This window comes from Anser cygnoides, chromosome 1, assembly GCF_040182565.1.
Source record: "Anser cygnoides isolate HZ-2024a breed goose chromosome 1, Taihu_goose_T2T_genome, whole genome shotgun sequence".
Classification (NCBI taxonomy): Eukaryota; Metazoa; Chordata; class Aves; order Anseriformes; family Anatidae; genus Anser; species Anser cygnoides.
Window position 1 is genome coordinate 15,236,230 of NC_089873.1, and position 24,897 is coordinate 15,261,126.

The following is a 24,897-nucleotide window of genomic DNA, read 5'->3' on the forward strand; positions in this document are numbered from 1 at the left end:
AAATGTGATGGGATGAAGAAGCAACAGGGTGGTTTCTGTGCAAGAAATGAGTGCTTGGACTTTTTGCCTATGAAAAATAGGTTCACGGCAGAAATATGAAATGTGCATGGGAAAGACAAGTGGGGAATGGTTATGTACTGTTGCTCATAATTCGAGACCTAGAGGCATAAAATCAAATTCTCAGGTGGCAAACAAAAGGGACAGTTTGCTATGCAGTGCACAGTTAAGCTGTAGAATTGACTGCAAGATGCCATGGGTTTCAAAAGCTGACATGATTCAAAGTAGAACTAGACAAATTCCTGGCTGAAAATAATCTACCAAGCACTATTAAATGAAGTCATACCACAGGATCTTGGTTTGGATGTGCTAGTGAGAAGCCTGGTTGTGTCCCCAGGACCATGCCCAGAGAACAGCCTGGAGATGCCAGTCCTCCTCCAGGTACATACGTGGTAGTTGGTCTACTGATGATGGTGAAGATAATAATTAACACTACAGAGACTGTAGTTCTGAAGGATACTGCAATAGCATGGACCTAATTTGAGGATGGGAAGCATGGCAGATACAGGGGCCCAAGTTTCCCTTACAGCATGTGAAAACTAAGCCAGGGAAAGGCCCGTAAGGAAACTTGTGATTTTTGTTCACAAGCTTTGCACTTAATTTAAAAAGGAATAAACGCTGGTAAAAGGCATCTGTCATGATTGCTGTAATCATAAGCAGACCTCAAAGACTACAATTATAAGAAATAAAAAAGAAAAAAAAAAAGAATAAAAGGAAATTCTCACCATAACCAATTTTAACTGGAAATATGTGAATACAAGGCAGTAGCTACTAGACAAAGAAGTTTAACAAGAAGAAACAGAAACACAGAAGGCTGATAAAAATATCTTCTGGACTTGTCCTAATACAGAAACTGAACGGAGGTAACTGCATACTTAGTTTAGGCATCTAACACCGATGCTGAAATGCCCATGGAAAATGCCTAACTATTCAAATAAAGAAAAAAAAATGGCCTTCCAGTTCCAGTTGCTTTGAATGTATGCATTTAAAACAGTCTAAAGTAGGTGGTGTGCATGCCCCAGGATGGCACTTCTCTTTTTCTAGACACTGACATACAATGCACTCTTCCATTGTCCAAGCATTAGATGTACTGAGGTGACACAAGAGAATTCTTCTGGATCCACTGCAAGCAGGAAAAAGATGTCCAGAAATAATACAGTGAGCATCCTTTGCCCAAGATAAATGGACATCAAGATCACCATGAAGCAAAGGGAGAACAGGACAGATACTGCTGCCACTTTCCCAAAGACTTTTGACAGAATAGGGGCCAAGCAGTGCTGGTGCTGTACAGACACTTGCTCTGGATACTTGTGGGAAACACTCCCTCTTGCCCCTGTTGTACCAGCAACCTCCATTCCTTGCCTGCTGAGGTCAGGTCCATTCCTTGCCTGCTGCTGCCTCCTTACTTGCTGAGGTCAGCATGGCCACAGGAAGATCCTGGAAGTGGGCATCCTGTGAGCCAGGACAGGCAGGAGTGCCCTGGGCTTTGTACAGCAAACCTCCCTCCACTCAGCGTTGCTCCAAAACTAAGGCCATCCTTCAGATGTTGTGCTTCAGTTAATACCAAGTTGTTGCAATCCAGTTTTGAATTCAGCATACGCATCTGTAGCTAGCTGTTTACAGCTGGCTGGCTGCCTGCCTGCCTACAAAGATTCCAGTAATATCAAGGCTATTTTATTAACACTGAGTTTGTTAAAGGGTGGATTTGGTTGTGTGATACATTGCTGAATGAGCTTGCAAAAGATGCAAGACAGTGAAACAAAGCCATAAAATAGCAAACTATTTTCAAGTTTCATAAAATGATCATCAGACAAACAACACAGCTGACTGAGAATGAATAGGAATATGCCCTGCTTCACTGCACGGCACTGCGTTCCTCCACTGCAGTCTAAAATGTCCTCACCTGACTTCTTACCAGTCGTCACTGCACGGCTATGAGCACGAGACCTTCCCTGCTGTGTCACCATCTCTGCCCAGCCCAAATGAGTCATTTGCCTTCTAGCTGCCTGCTATACATCACTAATGCTGTAACCTCACCTCTGTGCATTAATTTCCTCCTTCTTCTCTTAGGTCTTTGGAGGTCACTGCATGCAGCAGCAATACAAATGACATTGGTTTCACCAGTTTTGTGGGCAGAACCATCCTGCCTTTGGCCCATCCATACCCTCTCCTGTCACTGCAGAGTGGCAGAGCATGGCGAGACTCATTCCCACACACCAGGCAGCTCCTCTGCTTCTGCTGCCCTGTGACTGGCAGGAATGGAGGTTGGAACACATGAAGACTCCATATGGAGGGTCTTTGGCTGAACGTGTCAGCAAGCTACACCCACTCCAAGCAAACCAAGTCACAGGGCACATATTTTCTGTTTCTAGATGGAAACAACCAGCATCTCTCCTCTCCTCTCTCTTCCTTTTCTCTAGGAAAAACAAAATAAACATACAATAACAAACTAACAAACCAACAACAATAAAACAACTTTTACAGTAGGATTGTCTCCAGCCTAAGACCACAAAGTGAGTGCCCCTCCCAGCAGTCCCTTGCACTGAGACTCCCGGAGACTTCCAGCGCTCCCTGTTGGAAACAAGCTGTCTTGCCCTCACTAGAGGTGGCAATTGTTTTTTTTGTTGGTAGTTTTTTCTTCCTAATCGGTGAAAGACTGAGACCACCTGCCACGTAGCAAACATGGTCCCTCGCCTATGGCCAGAGAGGCTGAGGACTGCGAGGCAGGGAGGGGAGTGCCACCGCCAGCTCCCAAAGGGCAATTCATGCTTCTCCCCACCCGTACTGACTTCCTGGGAAAATTTTAAATCCAAGGTGGCTTTTTTGAGTTATGGGATTATTCTAAATTGAATTACGATTTATTAACGGAAGTCTAGGGTTTTTAATTTCAACTTCAAGCTAAAAGTTTCCTAAAACATTCCATTCACTTGAGAAAAGCCATGTTTTGAAACCGAACAACATTGCTGACTGCATACCATTCAACTTCATACTGTTCTCCGGGAACGGTGACTTTTCCTTTTTAAATATCAATTTTCGTAAGTCACCCTGCAGTTCCATTGGTATGCTTTTTTTTTTTCTCTTTTTTTTGAATCAAGTATAACTCAATCCCTTCTCACATTACTGGGGGAATATTTATGTTCATAATCATGTGACTTCTTTTACTAAAGTTGACAGTATTTTCTCTATCTCTTTTGCTGATATCTTGACCAGGATCTTTACATCTGAATTTAATAATAACCTTGTCCTGTACTCTGCTTTCCTGCATCAGGGATAACTGTCAGCTTACAAGTTTGAGCAGAAGCTGGCTCATTGTCCATCTGTCCACCCCCAATCAGATCTGCTGGTGCTATGAAGGTGCAGAGTTTTACCATCCTCTCCATATTCTGACAGATAATATTCAGTATTCAGTCTAATAACTGGGATGTCAGTAGCTTTCATTTAAGAGTGTTCAAAGGTCTCCACCTGAGAAGCTGTGGAGAGAAGGTGGCTGCAAAAAGGCAGAGGGTTTGAGGAAAAGGGCGAGTCGGGGGTGGAAGTCAGATTTTAACACCTTTGAGTTGATGCCATGCATCACACATGGCAGGTTCTGTATTTCTAATATCACTGACACAGCTCTTCATGCTTGGGGTAGTTGTCTGATTTAGAAAGCAGGAGAAATAAAGTATGTAAGTTCCTCAAATCCAGACAATTTACACCTGAGACAAGGGAGATAATGGAGCTGATGGAAAAGAACAACAAAGCAGAGGCAGCATTCATGCAAGGTACACATTTAAGGTAGGGAAACATTCTGCAGAAAATCGAGTAGGGGAGTTTCATGTTGCGGGGAGATGACAGCAGCCAGAAGGCCTGACACAGCACCAGCACCAGCAGCCACCGTGTCACATTCCTCAGTGCTGGTTTCAGACTGGCCTCTTATGTGAGGGACCTATATAATAGCAGCCTTAAGATGTCAGCAGTCTCGCTGGTCTGTGTGGAGTCCCTGGACAGGTAAGCTCTGCCACCAACCCCCAGCCATAACTCCTGAAAGAGGCAAGCTGGGAATCAAAGAATCATAGAATGGGTTGGGTTGGACAGGACCTTAAAGATCACCTAGTCCACCTCTCCTGCCATGGGCAGGGACACCTCCCACCAGACCAGGTTGCCCAAAGCCCCATCCAGCCTGGCCTTGAACTCTTCCAGGGATGGGGCATCCACAGCTTCTCTGGGCAACCTGTGCCAGGGCCTCACCACCCTCAGAGTAATGAATTTCTCTCTTGTATCTAATATAAATCTACCCTTTTTTAGTTTAAAGCCATTACCCTCTGTCCTATCACTACGTGCCCTTGTAAAAAGTCTCAAAGTCTCTCTCCATTCTTCTGATAAGTTCCCTTTAAGTATTGAAAGGCCACAATATAGTCTCCCTGGAGTCTTCTCCAGGCTGAACAACCCCAGCTCTCTTCAGCCTGGTTTTGTAGGAGAGGTGCTCCAGCCCTCTGATCATCTGTGAGAGTTGTGGTCCACATCTGACCTCCTCAGCATGAGCTGTGGGCTCAGCTCCAGCAGTGCCTCGGCTCAAAACGTGGTGGGCAGCCGACAGTACCTCTGGCACTAAGCACTCGCCCTGAGCATGTTCCCTTGTCTGAACAAGAGAGAAGTCACTCTTGTGCCCGTTCTGTTCCTGTCAACTGTGTCCAGAACCGCTCTAGGTGCTTATGTGACTACATGGTGACTTGGTGCGATGTGAGAGCTCTGCCAATGCTCATTGCAGATGACACATGAAATTGCAGCACAGATGCGCTAAAATCGCGTTGCCAACTTTCTTCCATAACCACACGAATATTTTGCATTTCCATACCCTAAGGACCTTTAAGTCCTTCAGACATTAACGAACAAAAACCTACAGGACACCTTCAGAGACCAACATTTCTGCCCATGCCCCCCAGTGAAGTGACGGTGACGGGCACGACGAAGGAGAAGCCAAAGACCTTCCCTGGAATCAGATGGGAACTTTGTGGTGGGGCTTTGAAGAAAACCCCAGCCCCGCTGACGCCAGACTCTCCTCACTCTTCGCCTTCCTGTTTTATTTCTCAGGAAAACGAGCACCAAGCGGGAGGAGGGCACAACAAAACCGGCACCACAGCCATGGCGCCTGCCCGGTGCTTCGCCCGCCGGCCCGGCAGGTGTCACCACAGCACAACGCTCGGCTCCCGCCCGGCCCCGTGACGCAAGAGCGGCACTGCCAGGGCTGCTGATGGCGTCACACCCGCGGCTGTGACGCAAGCAGGCACAGCGAGCGGGCAAATGGCGGGGGGGGTGGCCTCTGGAGAGCGAAGGCCCGTCAGGGGGGCGGCCTCCAGTCGGGAGCAGCAGGGAAAGGCCGTCAGTGCTGTTAATTACCTGACCAAGGGCCCGCTGCGGCCATGAGCAGAAGGTGCTCGCCCCACAGGCACCCTCTGCACTGCCAGGGCAGAAGGGGCACGTCACGTCGTCTGACAGGATGGCAGTGCAGAAAGCCTATGTCCATTGGCGTCCCAGGGAGTTAATTTAATTTACCTTTGTGGCCAACAGTGCTGCTGAAATGCCTACGCTCATGACAGCTAAACAGAAACTCCTGGCCTAGGCACACTACGGACTCGTAGTCAGCGTGGATAGACTCAGCGTGGATAGACAAACACCTCCAAAGACATTAAACCCTCTCCATGTACTGAATCCAGGCTCGTTTTCAATTTCCTGGCAAGTACCAGGGCCAGAAATTGCACACGTGTCTCCCCGAGCACATCAAACACAAGCCCTTCCCTCCCCCTGCCTGCAGGACCTGTGGCAGATATGCTTATCTCAGAAATCCACAGATTCAACATACATAATTTGTTTAAACAGGATTATCAGACTAACTAAGATTCAAACAGCTTTTATTTCCCCCCCAATCACTAGTGAAGAGAATCCTTGCTTTTTGTATTCCTTCTTTCATGGAATTAAGGCTGGATAATGGGGTAGTGCCAAGTCCCTTTGAAATGACTGCCAACACAACACTGCCACTGTCGCACATGCACCATGTGTGCACAAAAACAGACCATTTATTTATTTATTTTCTGTGCATTGACTATGAATTACTTAAACAATGTTCTTGTTAGTTAAGGACAGCTTGTAGAGTCCAGTGGCCTTCATAACATTTTATCTGCCATAGGTTTCAGACAGGTTAGTTCATGGTATTCATCTGACAATTGGAGCAGCAGAGACATTTTGTAAGCTAAATCTGGGATTTCAGATCAACCAGCTTTTGAAATGCCTTCTTTCATAGCAGATGGACACAGCCCTGAGCATCATGTTAGATCTAAGTGGCACTCAGAGAGTTAAACAAGCTCAGCAAATCCTGTTCTTTCCTGTGCTGCTAACACAAGCATCTCGTGTATTAAGCACACCACAGGCCATGGTCTTCTGAGCTGCTTCTCCTCATTAAGATTCTCCTGGATACACACCCTCAATTCCTAAACTCCCATAAAAACCTTTTCAAAGGTCCCTTTCATCTACAGACACTATGACATCTGTTACTTGAAACAGAGGCAGAAATAAAGATGAACCAAAGCGTGGTTGCCATCTCCAGTGCTCAGCCTGTCAAGGTACAGGTCATTAGACACTTCTGGGGTTTGTTTTCTGAGGTGCTGAAAGTCTGAGAGGCCCCATCTTCTGTGCAGGCACTGACAATCAAGAGATCACACAGTGCTGTGCCAGCAGACCTCCCTTCCTCAGGGCAGCTCCATCGCACCGATCCCAATCCTCACCATCCTTCTTCTCAAGGATGTGCTTCCTACCACATCTGCAGTGCTATCCCAGTACCAGCAACTTCTGTGCTTAAGACCAACTCAGCTTCTGTGGCCCATCAGGGGAATTGCCTCTTCTTAAGAGATTATCAAAATATAGCCCTCAAAGTCACTCATTCATTCAGGTTCATTACAGATCCCTAATACCAATCACTCCCCCATGAAGGAAGGGCATTCCTGATGGAATGGCCTTCCCTAGATGGAAGCATCCTCCTCCAGGCATAGCAGGGATTCACCCTCCACCCATCTACTTTCTTCTTTTTAATGGAATCCAGGAAGAGTCCAAGGACTATCTGGAGTATTTTAGATCATGAGACCAGTGAAGGAACACCCTCCTAGTATCTTCCCATGTGTACCTCATATTTATATCCTTATTGTTGTCCACCTACCTGATGCTTTTGGGGTACTGAGGTGTACTGTGGAAACACTGCAGCATCTGGTCTGTCTAGTGTTCAGTCACCCTCTTCAGCAAGGGAAATTATACCATCTCAGCCGAAGCATTTTGTTATTGGAGGTACACAGGAAAAATACTGGGAAAGAGCATCAGCTTCACAGTGAAGAACAATTGCTTCCTGCCGAGATGAAATACAAGGCTCCTGTATGTCTGCCTCATTATGTGAATTTAGGAGGACTTCCTGTAGCTTCTGAAATGCTTCAAAGAGACTCTGAATGTTGTTCAGGAGATGAATATTGTGGGCTATGTCTCTTCAGTAGTTGATAGACAACCACACGAACTACCTTGAAGAGATCCAACTCCATGCCCTTCATGTTTATAGCCACAGAGCTGCATGCTGGCAAGCTGGCATGACAAAGCCTGGAGGTACATTAGTCTGAACAATGTACTTGGGACCACCGTGTCCTGCATGCTCTGGAAAGCATGTTCTGGCCACCTGCTACATTTTAAGGGCAAAAAATAAAAGACATTAAAAATTTGTATCACACACCTAACTAGCTAATACATGAGGTGGTGTGGCTGCAGCTGAGCCATGGAGCAGAGTCAGACAGTGCTACATTCCCCTTGTGCCTAGTGCAGAAGTGCAGTTCAAAGGAGAATAGGGCACAGTTGCCTTTCCTGTGGAGCTGCGGCATAGGGAGCATGTGATGTGAAGAGCAGGCTCTGACCAGCACTTTGATTACTGCCTTCCAAGATGGACCAGGACAGTCCCACCCAAACTGGGCTGAGGTACCATGTCCTCCCCCACTGAACAGCTCAGGCGTCATGCTGCAAAAAGGAAAAGACTAAAGAGGTTTCACAAAAGCTTGCTGGAGAACCCTGGCTCTCAACCGTAGGTAGGAAAGTATGGGACATGCATTTCATAGGTAATGTAATATTTGTGAGGGTAACTTGAGGAATCCTAAAATACACATGATGGCTGGCAGTATCAGCTGTTTTACTTGGGCGATGCCCCCATGTGTCTCCAGCCCTCGCAGACATACTCAATGGAGGACTGTCTATACAGGACAGACTGCCATGTGATGAAGTATGAATATGAACCCACAGCATAACACTGCCCTCCCTTTGCGTGTAAGGGTTGACCCTTCCTGTCCTACTGTTCTCCACTTTTCTTACCTTTTCATTTCTATGAAGCGCATATATAAAGTTCCAGGTCTGAATCTGGCCTTTCATTAACTTTAGTTGTGCTAGTCTGTCTGTCAAGACTTTGATTTGTCTGTAAAGAAAGAAGCTCTGTATTCCAGCGTGAGGCTAGGTATTTGTTTACCAAAGTACCTCACTGCGATGAGGTACTGTCTCCTGAATGCGAAGTGCTGTCACAGATGCAACCACAGCACCCAAACAGGATTCCCAGCCTCCTCATAAAAGAAACAGATCTGCCCACACACACGGGACTCAGCACTTTGGAACTAAATCCTCATCTCTGGTCCAGAATAACCCAAATGTGGTGATCTTCTGGGCAGTCTGCTAAGGCCATCTGCTAAGGCTTTTGGAGAAGGTTAAGGGTATGTTTCCAGAAAAGATCAGGCTGGGAAAGAGCTTTCTTTGTCGCTGATTCTGTATCCAACTAAACTGTGAGGACCAAATATATTCCTACATGGATGTCTTTTTAGTACTCCCCAGTTTTATGACAGCAGATCAATTAGCCAGCAGGGTGCCTAGAACTCCTGTAAGAAATACTTGTGTGTGTAAAGGACATATTATTTAAATACACAGAAGGATGCAATGAGACAGTTTAAAAGGAAAACATTTTACATTGCTCATTTACAACAACAGAAATACATAAATCCTCTGATAAAAGTCTCCCATCACATAACTCCTATGTAATTCTAATACATTTACCCCCTCACAGACAGAAGAATGCACCAACAAATAAGCATGGAGCAGAGCAAATTTTCAGATATTAAGAGTAATAAATATGGAGACAGTAGGATAATGGCCAGTGAGAATAGCAATGCAGTTGAGAGAGCTGACGCAGAGAAGCTTCGCACTGCAACCTATGGGCAGCCAATTAGGCTCATTATGTTTGGTGAGAGTGAGTTTCAGAGACTGAGCAAACGCCATCCGCACCTTATATTTAGGAGTACTTAACATAATGCTCTCTATTAGACTAGAAGCCTTGTTAAAGTGTGCACTCCTTTACATTTCTATTTCTGTCCTCTTTCATTTCCTCTGCCAAGTCCCAGATGATGCAATGTTGCATCACCACCTAATACTGAGACCTCTGACAGCAGCTGCAAACTCCTTGTGAGTTTACCTACCTCTTATGAATAAACAGCGGTCCTAAAAGATCTGCTTACACACACTGTGGTGCCATGAGGAATAACATTGCTGTCTGACAAACCCACGCAGACATATAGAGAGATAAAATATGTATTCAAGCCAGTAAGAGGTATTACATGAGTTTTACATCTCAACTGCTGTGTGTATGTAACTTTCAGAGGTATAGGGAGGAAACAGCTTGTACTCCCACCCCTGTGCTTTAAATACCTTTTCTGAAGGGCAAGAGCCTAAATCAGTAAATTGGGAGACAAAGCCTTCAGCAGATGTATCTCGGAAGCCTTCTAACACCTGCTGCTTCCTGTTTTGAAAGTTTGAGGTGTTTGAAATGAGGGATTTTAGGCAGAATCTAGATCGGCAGGAGCACAGACCTAGCACAAGAAAAGGAAGGAGCAGGCATTTATGGGAGGAGAAGGGACTACAGATGGACAAGACTCCTCTTTTCCTTGTTTGAGTTTTCCTGCCTCTGTTTTGAGGTTCACAGACGCCTTTCTCCACCAGGCCACAGGGTTATATTCAACCAATCTTGAAAGATATACAGAGGATGTAACTGCCTGTTAGTGTCCCTTCAGAAAGTGGTTCTGCAGCAAGAGCACAACCTTAATTTGCTCTTCTTCTGAATCCCGCTGCTCTCCCCCAGAGTCTTTTACGGCTTTTATGCCAGTTCTCATTCACTGCTTCAGGAAACAGCATTCTACTGCTTCCCCAACCAGTGAACAAGAACTGGCATAAAAAGAGAGATGTTGCCTTTCCCTTCCCATGAAATAAACCTGTGAGGGGTAGACAGAACTGCAGGCAATGCTTAGCTGTCAGCTACATCCATTACATGAGCAGCCACCATACCCAGAACATGATGCAAAAGCCAAAGAAAGTCCAGCTCACTCCTCTGCTTGTTGCAAAGTTATAGCAAGAACAAAAACTTACTTTTGATACCAAAGTTAAAATATGATCTTGCATAAGGGCAAAGCAACTACAATGAAGTTAACAGAGCTGATCGGATATTTACATGATCAGTTTTCAGGGCAGAGCTGTAAAATAAAGGCATTTTGTCAATTTATTTTCAATCCTGAACTGAATGCATCATAAAGTGCTTATGACTCACTTAGAAAACTCCAACTTATAAATTCTGCAAGAAAGGAGAAAGCTACATACCATTGTCCAGAGAAGCTGTGGATGCCCCATCCCTGGAAATGCTCAAGGCCAGGCTGGATGGGGCTTTGGGCAACCTGGTCTGGTGGGAGGTGTCCCTGCCCATGGCAGGGGGTTGGAACTGGGTGGTCTTTAAGGTCCCTTCCATCCCAAACCATTCTGTGATTCTGTGATTCTATCATAAAGCACAATGTATCCCACAATGTTTTTTTCAATTTGCTTTACATAAGAAAGCAATTACAAAAGTGAGTGGAGCTATTGCTGGCATGAGGTGACCAGGCTCTGGCTTTATTGGTGTTGACCTACAAAGCTTCTGCAATTAAAATTGTTTCTCTGATAGCAATATAGGGAAAAAAAAAAAAGCACAAACTATTAGATACTACTCCGTAAACTGCAATGAACCCAGTCTATCAATGACAATAGAACATTCACATCAAGTTCCAACATATGTTGGTACATAAAGTTGTTGCTGAGCATTTAATGGGGCTGTTATTCTTTATCTCAGTTCTCCATGAAACAACATAAAAACTGATGTTTGACTGTGCAGAGGACACAAAAGATACCATCTTACATTTTTTCCAGCCTCCAAAACTCCCATTAAAGATCATGACAGCAATTGCTTGTCATATTTTTATTACAGCTGAAAGATAAAGGAAATAATTGCATTTTGACTGCACCCCACAAGATTATATTAGCAAAATGATTGCTTCTTTGCATGACTAATTTTGATTAAATCAGCTTCATTTAAATACCAAATTGTATTCTTCACCTTCCTTCATTAAGCTATGGTATTTCTGAATGTTTAGAGCTCCATTTTTATATGGTAAAATGTGCATTTCAATGTATTGTACAGGCTGTCATTCAATGAAAAAATGGAAAGTGACAGATTATGGAAAGGGGTTAAAGTCACATTTGGAAATCAACAGGAATAAAATAATGTTAAAATATATATTTCTAAAGACTATGCAACCTATAAAGAGAGCACGCTTGGTAACAGGAAAGCCCGTACTTGCCACAAAGGGCAGTAAGTGTGCTGCTTATATAGGAGCTGAAAATTAACTGAAAAAAAAAAAATTATTAAGCTTCTAAATCCTGAAATGACAAAGATTTTCAGTTTTTCTATAACACCTTACAAAATATTTTACCTCCTTTTCTCAAATAGAATATAGACAATAATTTATTCTTTCATTGCAAATAGCATTATGTTGATTTATAGCTATTTAAAAATATTTTATACAATTCTGGCTGAAGTGACACATGAAACGTGTCATTTGCTCAGGCTGTAAATTATTCCCTCTGTATTTGTCTTTTGACAAATGAAGGTCTTTTTTATTCATCTGCTTAAATCTCCATATGTTTGTGCATCGCCAAATAAAGTCCATGGATTTTAACAGGATTAGTAGCCAAACTGGCTGTATTTCTGTTCCTGGAGTGATCCATCTGGGGACCCAGCCAACAACAACAAAAAAGAGGCTTCCTATTTGATAAGGTTTTCTAATCTATTTTAAAGCATTCAGCAATACACGTGCTGTGCAAAGCTGAACTTCTCTGACAAATATTACCAATTGTACCAGGAAAACCAAGCACAAAGTCAGTGAATCTTCACCGTGTTTCCCCTGTGCTGCAAGCACGTCATGTGAAGGTTGTTAAAGGTTTTCATTTTGCCTCCAGCTTTGTAAAAAGGGAACTTGAAGCTGAAATAGTTACGCTTTCATTTAGCCACTGTTCAGTGTAACACATTAATTTTGAAACTGCATGTTTATACTATTGTTTCTGAATTACTTTCTGCTTCAGGCTGGTATTACAACTCTTAGTGTTGTCATGCAAATGATTTTTTAAGTCAAAAGAACTCCACTGTTATAACGACAATTATCCAAACTTTTACAATAGCATCTGTACAAGGAACACACAGGAACACACTAGTTATTCCCTTCTGATATTTTTCGCTCTATGGAGGTTAACACAGTGCACACAGAAAATTCAGATTCCCTTTTATAGCCTGTGTGGAAATCTATGGGCTTGTCAAGCACTCCCTGAAGATGTCACCTTCCGTCAGCATGTCGTTCAGGGCAAGCATGTGGGCTGTTTGCCACACAGAGTTCACCTCTGAGTCTCATTGCAAGATCAAGGTCAGAAAAGGTCTCGGTACAACCACTGAAATAATTTTGTTATCCGTTTCAAAGCAGAGGTGAGGAGATACAAATGCTCAGCTCCTTTCAGAGCCGAACAGGCAGCAGCCAGGGGAGCGAACGGGTTGTGACGGGGTGCTGTTTGTTTGAGTTGGAAGTGAACGGTTATGCCTGTGCTGCATTTTGAGTCCTGGCTCTGGAAGGCTGATGAATTAATACTCCTGCTGCGGGCAGCCTTGGCAAGGCCGTAGCTGGAGTACTACGATGTCCAGTTCAGAGCAGCGCCTTCCAAAGCCGATGCGGCCCCTTTGGCAGGAGCCCAGGGGCAGGCTACAGGAATCGCCAGGGGGCTGAGGAAGACGACCAAAAGGCAGAGAGACAGGGTGCGGGGCCTGGAGATGAGAGGCTAGCAGAAAAGCAAGAATCCAGCGCCTTCAAATAAAAAGTAGCTGGAAAAAAAGGAAAAAAAATAAAAAAAGAGGGAGTGTGGGGGGATAAGACAAGTAAGAGGCTAATCCTGCAAAAGTAGACATCTAATCAGACAGCATGAAAGCCTTTCCGAAGGAGAAGGCCACGGAGCAGTGGAGCAGACCACCAGACCACCATCGCCAGGGCTTTTCGAGGACAGCCCAGGCAAGCCCCGGTAAGGACCAGCCTCGTCCTCGCCTCGGTGTGCGGGACGGGACGGGACGGGACGGGACGGGACGGGGAACCCGCAGAGCCCGGGGCCGGGGCCGGGGCCGGGGCCGGGCCGAGCGGGGCGGGGAGGCCCCAGCGCCGGTTCCCTCTTCGTCCGCCGTGTGATTGGCGGCGGCTCCGGAGCTGCCTCCCGCCGGCCATGGAGCCTCCCGCCCGGCCGCCGGCCCGCTCCGCTTCCCGCTGAGAGGAAAGCACCTGCGCGGAGCCCGGCCGCGGCCCCGCCGCTGCGGTGAGTAGCTCCGTCCCGGGGGGCGCCGCCGGACCCTGCCCCAGGCCGGCGCTGCCCGCCGCGGCCGAGCCTCGCAGGGGACCGCCGGGGTCTCGCAGCTCCGCGGCCCGGCCCTGCCCGGCCCCCGGAGGTGGCGGCGGTGGAGGTGGCGGCCGCGGGGTTTGCCCCGCTCGCAGCAGCGGCCCCCGCGGGCGCACGGCGCCGGCCGCCATCTCAGGGCGGGGGCCCCGCTCCGCCCGGGGCCGGGGGAAGGCGCAGCCCCGGGCCGCTGCTCCCCGCCGTGCCGGGGCGCAGGGGAGGCTCCTGGCCCCGAGACCCCCTGCAGAGGGTGTGGGGAGTCGTCAGCCGGCGTCTCAGCCTCCCAGGGAAGGGCTGAGTCAGCCTTAGGTCGGCTGGGGCTTCGCTCGTCGCGGCCTTGGTCGTGGCCCAAAGAGGAGTCACAGGTTTGATGCTAAGCCTGCTAAAAACAGCTGTTCATACGCTGAACCGAGCAGTGCGAGCTGAACGGGGCTGTTCCCGCTGGTCTTAAGATCTTGAGTCAGCTCTGCTGCGACGCAGCTCCTAGACAATAAATAACTGTATTTCCTCATCTGACAAATAAGAATCTCTCGTGTCTACCCGGCTCGTGTATACCATAAAACCTTCCCTGACCAAAAAAATGTCTGAAGGCGTCGCTTAGGGCGTTCAGGAGTTGGATTTCGGTGTAAAAAATCAGATCATGCAGTTAAAGATCGGTATTTGGAAAAATGAGCACAACTTCAAAGGATAGGCTGCATCCTAACAGGGTCACTGCAGGAACCATAGCTGTGGTCTCTGTGCTTTCGGGCTCCGTAAAGTACTGGTTTAAAGCTGGATCACCTGTCACGTACACAGCCAGAACTCTGCCAAACTCCCTATCCAAATTTTTGGAACCAGCTGGAAGCTTTGGTTTGATTTGGGGTATCTATCCCAAGTAGATACCTTTAGAAGAAACCGAAGTGTGCAGAGGTTTGTAGTGCAGATAGGGGGGTCCTGAAAATATTACGGCCCTAGCAATATTGCAGTCTGCTTCCCTGTACAGACTTCTGACGGAGGTGTTAAGGTGTGTCTGCTGATTAGTATACTTTCTGATGAAGAACACGACTGTATTATTGGTGAAGTTTACTAGCTAATGGGAACCTGCATTGTTTCAGTTCCCTTGAAAGTTAGTAGTTGCTAGCGGATTTGACAAAAAAAACTAAGCAAAACAGTTTTTGTAGTTGTGTTTATGCTTAATGTGTTAGTGCTGTGTGCTGTCTGTGTAGTTTGGGGCTGCATCATAATACATACATTAGGGAGATAAATTTTACTATTATCTAGCAAATGCAAAGCAGTCTCCTACAGAACAATGCTGGCAAGTAGATGTAGTTTGTTACTTGGAAACCTTTGGGTCATGTCATTTTCTGCGTTTATCTTGAAAGCTAGCTTTATCTGAAAGCGTGAATGTAAATGGATTATTATTATATTTGCATAACGTGTGCATGAGGTAATTCTTTCTCTGATAGCGCCTATTTTCTTGTAAGCTATATTGTCTGGGAAGGAGTTAACACTAAAATCAAAACACTAATTTCTGTTTTTCACATGGTGGATTAAACCACAAGCAGAAACTAGTAAGAAAAAAAAAAAGCATTAGAGTAACTAGTAAAGAATAAACAACTAGTAAAAATCTAACACAATCCTAACCAGGCATTGAAGTTTGAAAGATCCATTGATTTAAAAAAAAAAAAATTTGGTAGCAGAATGTATGAAGTAACCCACGATAATACCACATTGTCTTTTTAAAGCACATTTCAACCAGTGTTATCAAATCACTTAACAAGTTTACTCATGAATCTCCTAATCCCGCTGCGAATGTTTCAGTCTCGGTTACCCTGACCAGCGCTGGTTCCATTCCCCTCCCTTCTTTTCCCTTCCCTGCCCTACCACTCCTGCAAGTGATGAGTAAGATCAAGGAACTGATCCAGCTGAAAATTAACCAATTTTTTCTGTTGCTGCTGTGATCAGTTTGCTGAGCTGAGTGGTGAGATAGGACCGTGATGGGAGACGAAGGCGAGCCTGTTTGCTTTTCTTTGTTACCTTTTACAGGCCCACCTCCTCCCGCTCCATTGCACCCCATCAGGATTCACGGGCCAGCGGTGGGACACTTCTCCTGATACAGGGAAATTCAAAATTGTGGAGGCTTGTAAGAATTTGAAAAAAAAAAAAAAAGAGTTGATTTTTTAAAATCTTTTTCTTGGCGTTGTTGCAATAGGCATATGCAAAAGTCAATACTGGAAGTAATGCGTCGGCATGACAAAGGTTTTAGGAAGTTATTTTAAATGATTTTCAGTTATAAAAGTTTTCTGACGCATATGAATGAGGAAATACATTTGGGCCTTGCCCACACATGGATTAGCAAGAAATAGGTACGATTTTGGCGTCACTGTAAGAATGGGGACTCTTTTCTGTCTGTCATTGCAGAGACAGAGGTTAGAGATGGTCACTGGTCTGACAGGGACAGAGGTTAGAGATGGTCACTGGTCCAAAAACTGGCTGCTGAAGCTCACGAAGAAGGTTCAGAGCTGGACTGGGGATGGTGCTGGACGTCTAGATTGGACTAGACACGGCAGGTCACAATCCGAATGAATGTGGGAGAAGAGCATCTTGTATGGGCAGTTGCACAAGCATCACACGTTTTGCATTGTAGCTGATGCAGTTTGCTGGGAATATCTCATCCTCTCACAGTATTGCTCTCCTGGACTTTTTAAGTGGATGAAACTGTCAAATAATTACAGCAGTTGAGCAGCGTACAGGGTAATTCTCTGCTGCCTGAGGTAGAGATGCTTCATTTGAACATCTTGATAGTCATGATCAATGGAGAAGAACTAGAACAGTTTAGCAGGAGATGGAATATATCTGTATGTGTTTGATAAGTTTTTCCTTATGTGCATGTCATATGGTGGCAAAATTAGGACATTTTAAACAGGCATGCTGTCCTAGGTCTGGCAAAAAGCCTACGAAACTGTAACAAGTCTAGTTTTACTTGAAAGGTCAGCACAGGGACTGCTGGAATGAGAGGTATTTGTGATAAAACTATGTTACCTCTTGGCATGAAAAGTCATGCTGCTGGTAGCTTATGTTTAAATGAAGAAACCTACATGAAATTCCTGACTGTATTATGCGTTTTAGATATTATACTTCAAAATACAGACTCTACAAGAGTGCTGCAAAGTCAGGGAATGTCAAAACATAGGTTTTGCAAACCCATTTCCCCCTTCAACATTGCTCTATTTCTTTTCCTACACCTCCAGCTCCATTTCCTTTGTATTTCATACTGGCTGCTCCTTCTCCTCCACCATCTTTGGCACTGCTGTTGAGGCTGAAGGGTGAGTGCTCAAGTTTTCCAGCACCATGCGCATTTTTTCAGCCAGGAGGCACAGTGGGGAGGAAAGTCATATGCAGTGCTGGGATCCTGCGGAGGCTGCAGCTGATGAGAGCTAATGGGCTGCACGTGCCCAAATGATGAGTTCTGGAGATGTTTTTGCCTAAACTGGTAGATCTCGTGGCAGTGGCAAAATATCCAGGGCACCTTCGCAAGTTCCTTGAGAAATTTCAAATAATGACTCCAGAACATAAAGGTAGCTGGGACAGGGTGTGTTTTCCCCAAACTCACTTCCAGAAATATTGTAGAAAAGAAAATATAATCTCTAAAAAGAAATCAGTCTTAGCTGCCAAGCAAAACAGTGCTAGAAGTAAGAAGAGTTACGTACTCTGGAGAGTATTTTCTTTTCTTAACCTTGGCAAAGTGGTAATTTCAGAGGTTGTGCACGGCACATTAGAGGTGGTAAGAAGCTATCAGATTTTTTTTGCCTATACAGAGGGAGTTGTTTTTTTCTTTTTAGTAAGGGTGGTGTCTAATGAGATAAAAAGTGTATCGTAAAAAAAAAAAAAAAAGACACCATCACTTCACTGTTGCTAAAATATCTTTCAGTTGTCTTGTATTTTTTTCTTTTTCTTAAAGTCATCATTTTTGTAGCATGCATTTACTTATTGCTCTTCAAAATAGTCACTATTTCTCTGGAAAAATCATAGGGGAAAGAGTAAGATTGGAGTTTTTTCTGTCTTTCCTTTCTGATTTGAAATTGCTTTCCCAAATCCTTTCCTGTAGGGATTTTTTTTGGCAAAGGAACAGCTCTTCATGTTGTAGTTCATCACAAGAATTAAGGTTGAAAGTCCATAATTTAAATTCTTTCCAAATCTTACGTCATAATTTCCAATGGGTTTCACTGGGTGTTTGTAATCATAACTGGATGAGTTAAAGTACGCGGAGGAAGACTGCCCAGTGGTTCTGTCAATGAGGCTACCATGCAAGATGCTGGGAATATACCATCTTCATGTGATGTTTGTACAAAGATTGGCTTAAAAAACTGTAAATAATTTAAGTTGGGAGTCCTCAAAGGCCCTCAAGGACCACCATGCAAATAAAAATAAGGAAACATTGCAAATTGCTTTCTTTTATCTAGTAGTATTTATTCGACTCTTGTAATGTAGTTAGGTTCCCTAAAATATATTTTATCCTCACACTATTTTAAAAATGTTTTATTTAGATTCATCAGTTTTACCACCCAAATTATTTTTAGCAGTCTGTGCCCGTGCTAAAGACAGGCTGTAAGCATGTCTTGTATGCATGTGTGTTAAAATTAAATTGCTATACTGCAAATGTATTTTTACTGTTGTAACAGGAAAAGCATTCTGACTTTTTTAAAAAATGAGCAATCGTATGTATAATCAACTTGGTTAAAACTTCCTTCCTGGTAAGTGCAGCACTTCCTTTGCATCTGGATAGGAGGGCGAGCAAGAAAAGCAGAACAGCTTAAACAAAGAATTTTTTGTGTGAATGATCTTCCTTTAAAAAAAAAAAAAAGGAACTTCAGAAATTAAACAAATGAGTCGTCTTCAGCAATTCAGCCTTTATTTGATAAGCAGGTAATATTTCCTTGTGTTTTGTTAGTGATAAAGGTGGTGTCCACGGTTGTTTGCTTTCCGGGACTTGAAAAAATAATTTTCGTTAGCAGGTTATATTGTTTCAGTTTAAGATATTTTTATCTTCTTGTTCTGTTATCTGCTAGGGCATTGTTACGATGGCGTATTTGAGTTTTTGCAGCAGTTAGAGGAAGATTTTTTGTAAAAAACGTTATCTGAAAAAGATGTTCATGTATCGCTGTAACTTAACTTTACTCAGCTTGTGCGAGTGCATCCGACCAACGCTGCCTTCCTCTCCCAGGCTCTTGGTGAATAACTTCCACTTTAATATTGTTTAATGGAGATTAACAGTGAACTTCTTTTTTTTTACTGAAACCCAATACGGCAAACTACTGACATTCAAAATAGTTTTACAGCTGGTTTAGGTGTGATGGGATGCATAGGGTAATAAAATGTTATAGAATCATAGAATGGGTTGAGTTGGAAAGCACCTTAAAATCATCTAGTTCCAACGCTCCACTTAGGGAGTTTTTTCTTCTGAAACAAAGTAATAGTTTATAATCGAAGTCCTAGCTTTTGAAATGGTTGGGTGTTACCAGTCTGGTGAATTGATTTATTTTTAAAAAGCACATCTAAGGACGCTAGGCGTGAATTTAGATGCATATTAAACAATTGTCTGAAGAACTAGACTTTTGAATCTTAGGGGATTTTTTGTAAATCCTTATTCCTCATCACTAAGAAGAGAGGCAGAGGAAAATGGGAGTAGGCTCACTTCTGTCCAGTCTGCAAATGAAGTGTTTGGTTTGTTCATTTCAGCCTTTCCTAGAGCTTGGTAGGATAGTGTTGTGCTCGTACACATTAATGTGTCTTTTGATTTCTATGAAAATCCACTTATGTTAATACCAACAACATCAAAACAGGAGAAGCAGCAGAAGAATCAATTTGATTAAAGAGAAGCAAGAGCAAGTCAGTATGGCAGAAATATACAGTCAGACCGCTTATTCTTAGTGAAATCTGGAAAGGCTGTTTAAAAGCTCTATTTCAATTACTTAATCATTGTTTTTTTTTTTTTTATATTTGGTTTTGAATTGAATAGATTACGTCTGGAGTGGTTTATATAAATCAAGTTTTTATGACCAGAAATTAAGGGAAAGAGGAAACCTAAAAAACATACAGCAGGATTTGGACTGGCCTGTGATTTTAATTACAAAGAATTAAAAAAAAAAAAGAAAACAGTAAATGTAGATGAGAAAATAATCAAATATTCCTATGTTTTGCTAGATTTCTTCTGGCATGGAGTTGGGGGATTATGAACAGCCTGTTGTTATGAGAGAGGAAAACAAACGAAGGAGAAGAAGAATGAAACCTTATTGTACATCAAGTAATTTGTCTTCAATGGAACTGATAGCCATTGAGTTCATTTTACCTACAAGCAATAAACATACTAAAATACCGGAAATGATGTTACTCGAAATAGCTGGAAACTGTACAGTTGAGCAAATGAAAGCACAGATTTGGATGCGTGCAATAGAGATGAGCCAAACCACAGACTTCTACCATGCATTCACCCCGGATCAGTTCATTCTCCAGTATCAGAAGAAGGGGCAATGGTATGAAATTTATGATAAGCATCAAGTATTACAGACCTTAGACTGCATACTGTACTGGAAAGTGTTACAGAAGAAGGTAGGCAAGATATACGTTGTCCAGAAACAAAAACCATCAGAAGAAGTTCAGGAATTTCAGCGGCAGCTTAACAATTTAATTGGGTATGATGTTACCGATGTGAGCAACGTGCATGATGATGAACTAGAATTTACCCGCCGCAGATTAGTCACTCCACGAATGATAGAGGTAGCCTGCAGGGATCCTAAATTGTATGCGATGCACCCATGGACTACATCTAAGCCACTCCCAGAATATTTGTTTAAGAAGATCACTAATAATAACATTTTCATAATCATACATAGAGGAACAACTAGCCAAAAAATTAAAGTGTCAATAGATGACACTCCAGATATGATTCTCCATAGCTTTTTCACAAAAATGGCAAAGAAGAAATCTTTGATGGATATTCCTGAAGATCACAGCGAATTGGATTTCGTTCTCAGGATTTGTGGCAGGGATGAGTACATTACTGGAGAGACACCAATCAAAGATTTTCACTGGATAAGACAATGCCTTAAGAATGGGGAAGAAATCCACTTGGTGTTAGACAACCCCCCCGACCCAAGCGAGGATGAGGTTCAGAAGGAGGAGTGGCCATTGGTGGATGACTGTACAGGAGTTACAGGGTATCATGAGCAATTGACGATAGACGGAAAAGATCACGAGAGGGTCTTCACTATCTCTTTGTGGGATTGTAACAGGAAATTTAGGGTGAAAATAATTGGCATTGATATCCCAGTTTTACCAAGAAATACTGATCTTACGGTGTTTGTTGAGGCTAACATTCAACACGGGCAACAGCTCCTTTCGCAGAGGAGGACTTCCTCGAAGCCTTTTACTGAGGAGGTTCTGTGGAATATCTGGTTGGAGTTTGATATCAAAATCAAGGATTTGCCTAAGGGAGCACTCCTGAATCTTCAGATATACTGTGGTAAAGCACAGGGATTGTCCACAAAGACGAACCTTCAGTCTCATGACTCCCCCAACTCCGATTCGAAATGCAAAACCCAGCTTCTCTATTATGTAAATCTTCTGCTGATAGATCACCGTTTCCTGCTACGAAGTGGGGAGTATGTGCTCCACATGTGGAAAATCCCAGGCAAGGGGGAAGAACAAGGAAGTATCAATGCAGACAAACTCACATCGGCAACTAATCCAGATAAAGAAAACTCCATGGCCATCTCTATTGTGCTGGACAAGTATTGTCACCCAATTGCCTTGCCCAAGCACAGGATAACATCTGACTCCCAAGGGGACAGGACTCGAGCTGAAATGCCCAACCAGCTTCGCAAGCAACTTGAAGAGATCATCGCAACTGACCCGCTTAACCCACTTTCTCCGGAGGACAAAGAACTGTTGTGGCACTTTAGATACGAAAGCATAAAGCACCCCAAGGCATATCCTAAGCTGCTTAGCTCTGTCAAATGGGGACAACAAGAAATAGTGGCCAAAACGTACCAGTTGCTAGCTAAAAAGGAGGCGTGGGATCAAAGCACTTTAGATGTTGGACTGACAATGCAACTTCTGGACTGTAACTTTTCTGATGAAAATGTACGAGCAATGGCAGTTCAAAAACTGGAAAGTTTAGAAGATGATGATGTTCTTCATTATCTTTTGCAACTTGTGCAGGTAAGGGGTATTTGCATTCTTGATCTCTGGCTTCTGAGAATATTTGCATTACCACATAACCATTCCCATGCCTGCAAGTGGCCCTGGTTTTGAAGTCTTTGGTCTTTAATCAAAGCAGTGGTACTAACCAAATTAACCCAAAACATACCTTCCACTTTCATCTTTTGTCTATGTTATTAGTTTTGTAGCACCATTGCCTCGTGTCTACAACAGTGTGTTTTTCTGAAAATTGTCAGCGTTGGCATACGTTGGGAGGAAATCCCAACTGTGCTCTCTAACCCTGGTCATGTCAGGTCTGAATCCCACAGCACTGACAAACTGTTGATCAGCTTTACCAATTTCTAGAGAGAAAGTAGAGAGAAAGAAAGCAGATGTTAACACAGTGAAGGCAAAATAAAAAACAGGTTGGATTTTAGGTCAAGAATGACAGTGTAGTTACGTAATATGTGGCAATGGTCTTGGTCTGTTAAGGGGGGAAAATTTATTTAGAAGGTTCTAAACAATTTTTACTGTAAATAAAAGGATGTTATGTCTCCATACATAAAATTAATTCATTCTGGGAAGTTGCGTGAAAAAAAATGTTTTTAATGGAAATGAGTCACCACTGTATTTATTTGCAGTGCTTTGTGTGCGATCTGCTAGATGAAATGCCTGGAAAGTTTATAGCAGTTATCCAAGCAAACTGGTCGGTTTGTTTTCAACAAAGTGGTGCTGGAGCTGGGCAGGCTGTCAGCGGCGAAGTCGAGTCTGATGGCTGATGAAAGGTGTAACCCCACAGCCCTTCGTGGTAAACGCGTCCCCTGGAGCACGGCGGCTCCGCAGGCTTCCCAGAGCTGACAGGTCTCTGGTTCGCATGGAAGGGCTGTCAGCCTGCAGAGCAGGAAATACTTTTTTTTTAAAGAATCAGAGGGCAGAATTGGCATTTAAAAAAAAAAAAAAAAAGGGAAATGCTGCAGCCTGGGAACCTGTGGGATGGGGCTTTTAATTTATGTGTGCTCCGAGAGAGCCCTGATTACTGCGAAAATGCAGTTAGGTTTTCAGACTTTGCTGCACATCAGTAATGCTTTAAACAAGCCTTTTTAGCCTTGTCTTCGCTTGTCTGAAGATTAGGCTCCCCAGGCAGAATTTATGCACTTATGCATTAACCAAAGGAACCGCTGTGGTTACCTCATTGGACCTCCCACGGAGCTGCTGCTATATATACGCTTGGCTGCAAGGTTTGCAGTCTACGTGTGGCTCAGCAATTTTATTCGCTTTTGTATCCAAATGAGGGGTTTGGGATGGTGATTGGTTCATATCAAAGTGCCTAAGAGAAGGGGGGGTTGGAAATAATCTTTTTTAATGTGTTTTTTTAAATGATTTGCTTTCAGGAAATACAATTCTGGAGAGTTTTAAAGAGAATCTCTCTCTCTAACAGTAAATTAAATTAGCGTAGCATGAAGTCATAGTAGTTTAATGTTACAGTGCCACTTTCAGTGAGAAACTTATCATGAAATTAAAATACTGTCATCCCCAAAAGGGAAAAAATTACTAGTTCCCAACTTTCATCTCTCAGCTGCTCTCTTGTCTTTTCTTCCGTAGCTAATTACAGAGCACAGGCCTTCAGCACCCTGCAGCAGAGCATTGATACCACAGCATATTTGAAAATCCACGCTTTTCAGAGAATGAATGAATGTTAGGCATTCCTCTGCTCTGATAGACACATCCAAGATGTCTCTTCTGAAACTGGTCATCATTTTCCACGTGTGCCTTTGTGAAAGCTTTATGGCTTATGTCACTGAGCACAGGATATTCCCATCCTACCTCCCAGCGCTGCTAGAAATCAAACATTTTATTTACCAACCAGCTTATCCCAAACAGAAGTAGTCATGCCCTAAATAAATCCACTGAACTTCCTATAAAGGTCTGTGGTTCTCTGTGCAGTTGATAAAACATGGTTGGGATAGTTAAAATACAGCAAAATCAATTGAAAAACAAATACCAACAAAAAAAGATTGAACTGCTTGTATATGGCAGTGAGTAAAGGTTTTCTGGTGGTGAATCGACAAGGCATTGACATGCAGGGACCTGATGAAATGCTAGCAGACTTGTTTTTAATGGCTACCTTTTATTATTGGTATTCAAATGTTGATAATTGCCTCTGTGAAGAAAAAAAGAAAGATTTGATTGATATGTTAAAATAATTATTTCTAAAACACAAGCGTAATAAGGATAGTCATAATACATTTTTCTAGTATTCTTTTATGTTAAAATACATTTACAACCTTAATATAAGGAGGTCTTGTTTGGAAACAATGGCTGGTTGTTTGGCTGTATTTCATTCTGAAGTTGTTTTTCAGGGATATGCACTACGATCATTCAGCAAAACGTATACCAGAATGAGGTTTGTGATAGCCTTTCTTGGACCTGTAAGCAAATCCATCTGAATTTATGCAATAATCATTGCTTTTGGGTGCCTTATTGCAGTGAAAAGATTTTTTTATTAAAAAAACAAAAACAAAAAAAAACACACAAAAACAGCCTCATAGCCATAATCTCACAGACAAAGTAAAAGGTTGTATATATCTTGTAATCAATTTATGCTTGTGAGCTCTCATTATCTTTCCTAAATAAGATGTTGTTGCTTGGGGAAATAAAACAGTATTGCAGAGGTGGTCAAGACAGTTCTTGCAGAATTATGAGACTCGAAGGGCAAGTCTGGTGCTTGGCTTTCTTGAATGTTATTTAGCAGCTGGAAGGAACAAGTCTTCACAGCTTTTTATGGGTTGCTTCATTCTAGAAGGTTGACTGAAAAAGCTTGATTTTTTTTTTCCTCTTGAATAAACC

The 24,897-nt window shown here is 43.3% G+C and overlaps 1 protein-coding gene across 3 annotated transcripts in view; it reads left to right on the plus strand.

Annotated features, from left to right (window-relative positions):
• Positions 1–12,986: 12,986 nt before the first annotated feature.
• PIK3CG (phosphatidylinositol-4,5-bisphosphate 3-kinase catalytic subunit gamma) overlaps positions 12,987–24,897 on the plus strand; it is a 37,403-nt gene continuing 25,492 nt past the window's right edge. Inside the window, exons 1-2 of one of the 3 annotated variants that reach the window (XM_013190757.3) lie at positions 12,987–13,509; positions 20,056–22,071. In XM_013190757.3, coding sequence (XP_013046211.2) covers positions 20,068–22,071 — 2,004 coding nt within the window. In that variant the 5' untranslated portion in view covers positions 12,987–13,509; positions 20,056–20,067. Of the gene's footprint in view, positions 13,510–13,618; positions 13,795–16,419; positions 18,778–20,055; positions 22,072–24,897 lie in introns of those variants that run through there. The other 2 variants (XM_048068497.2, XM_013190756.3) reach the window with 2 other exon arrangements.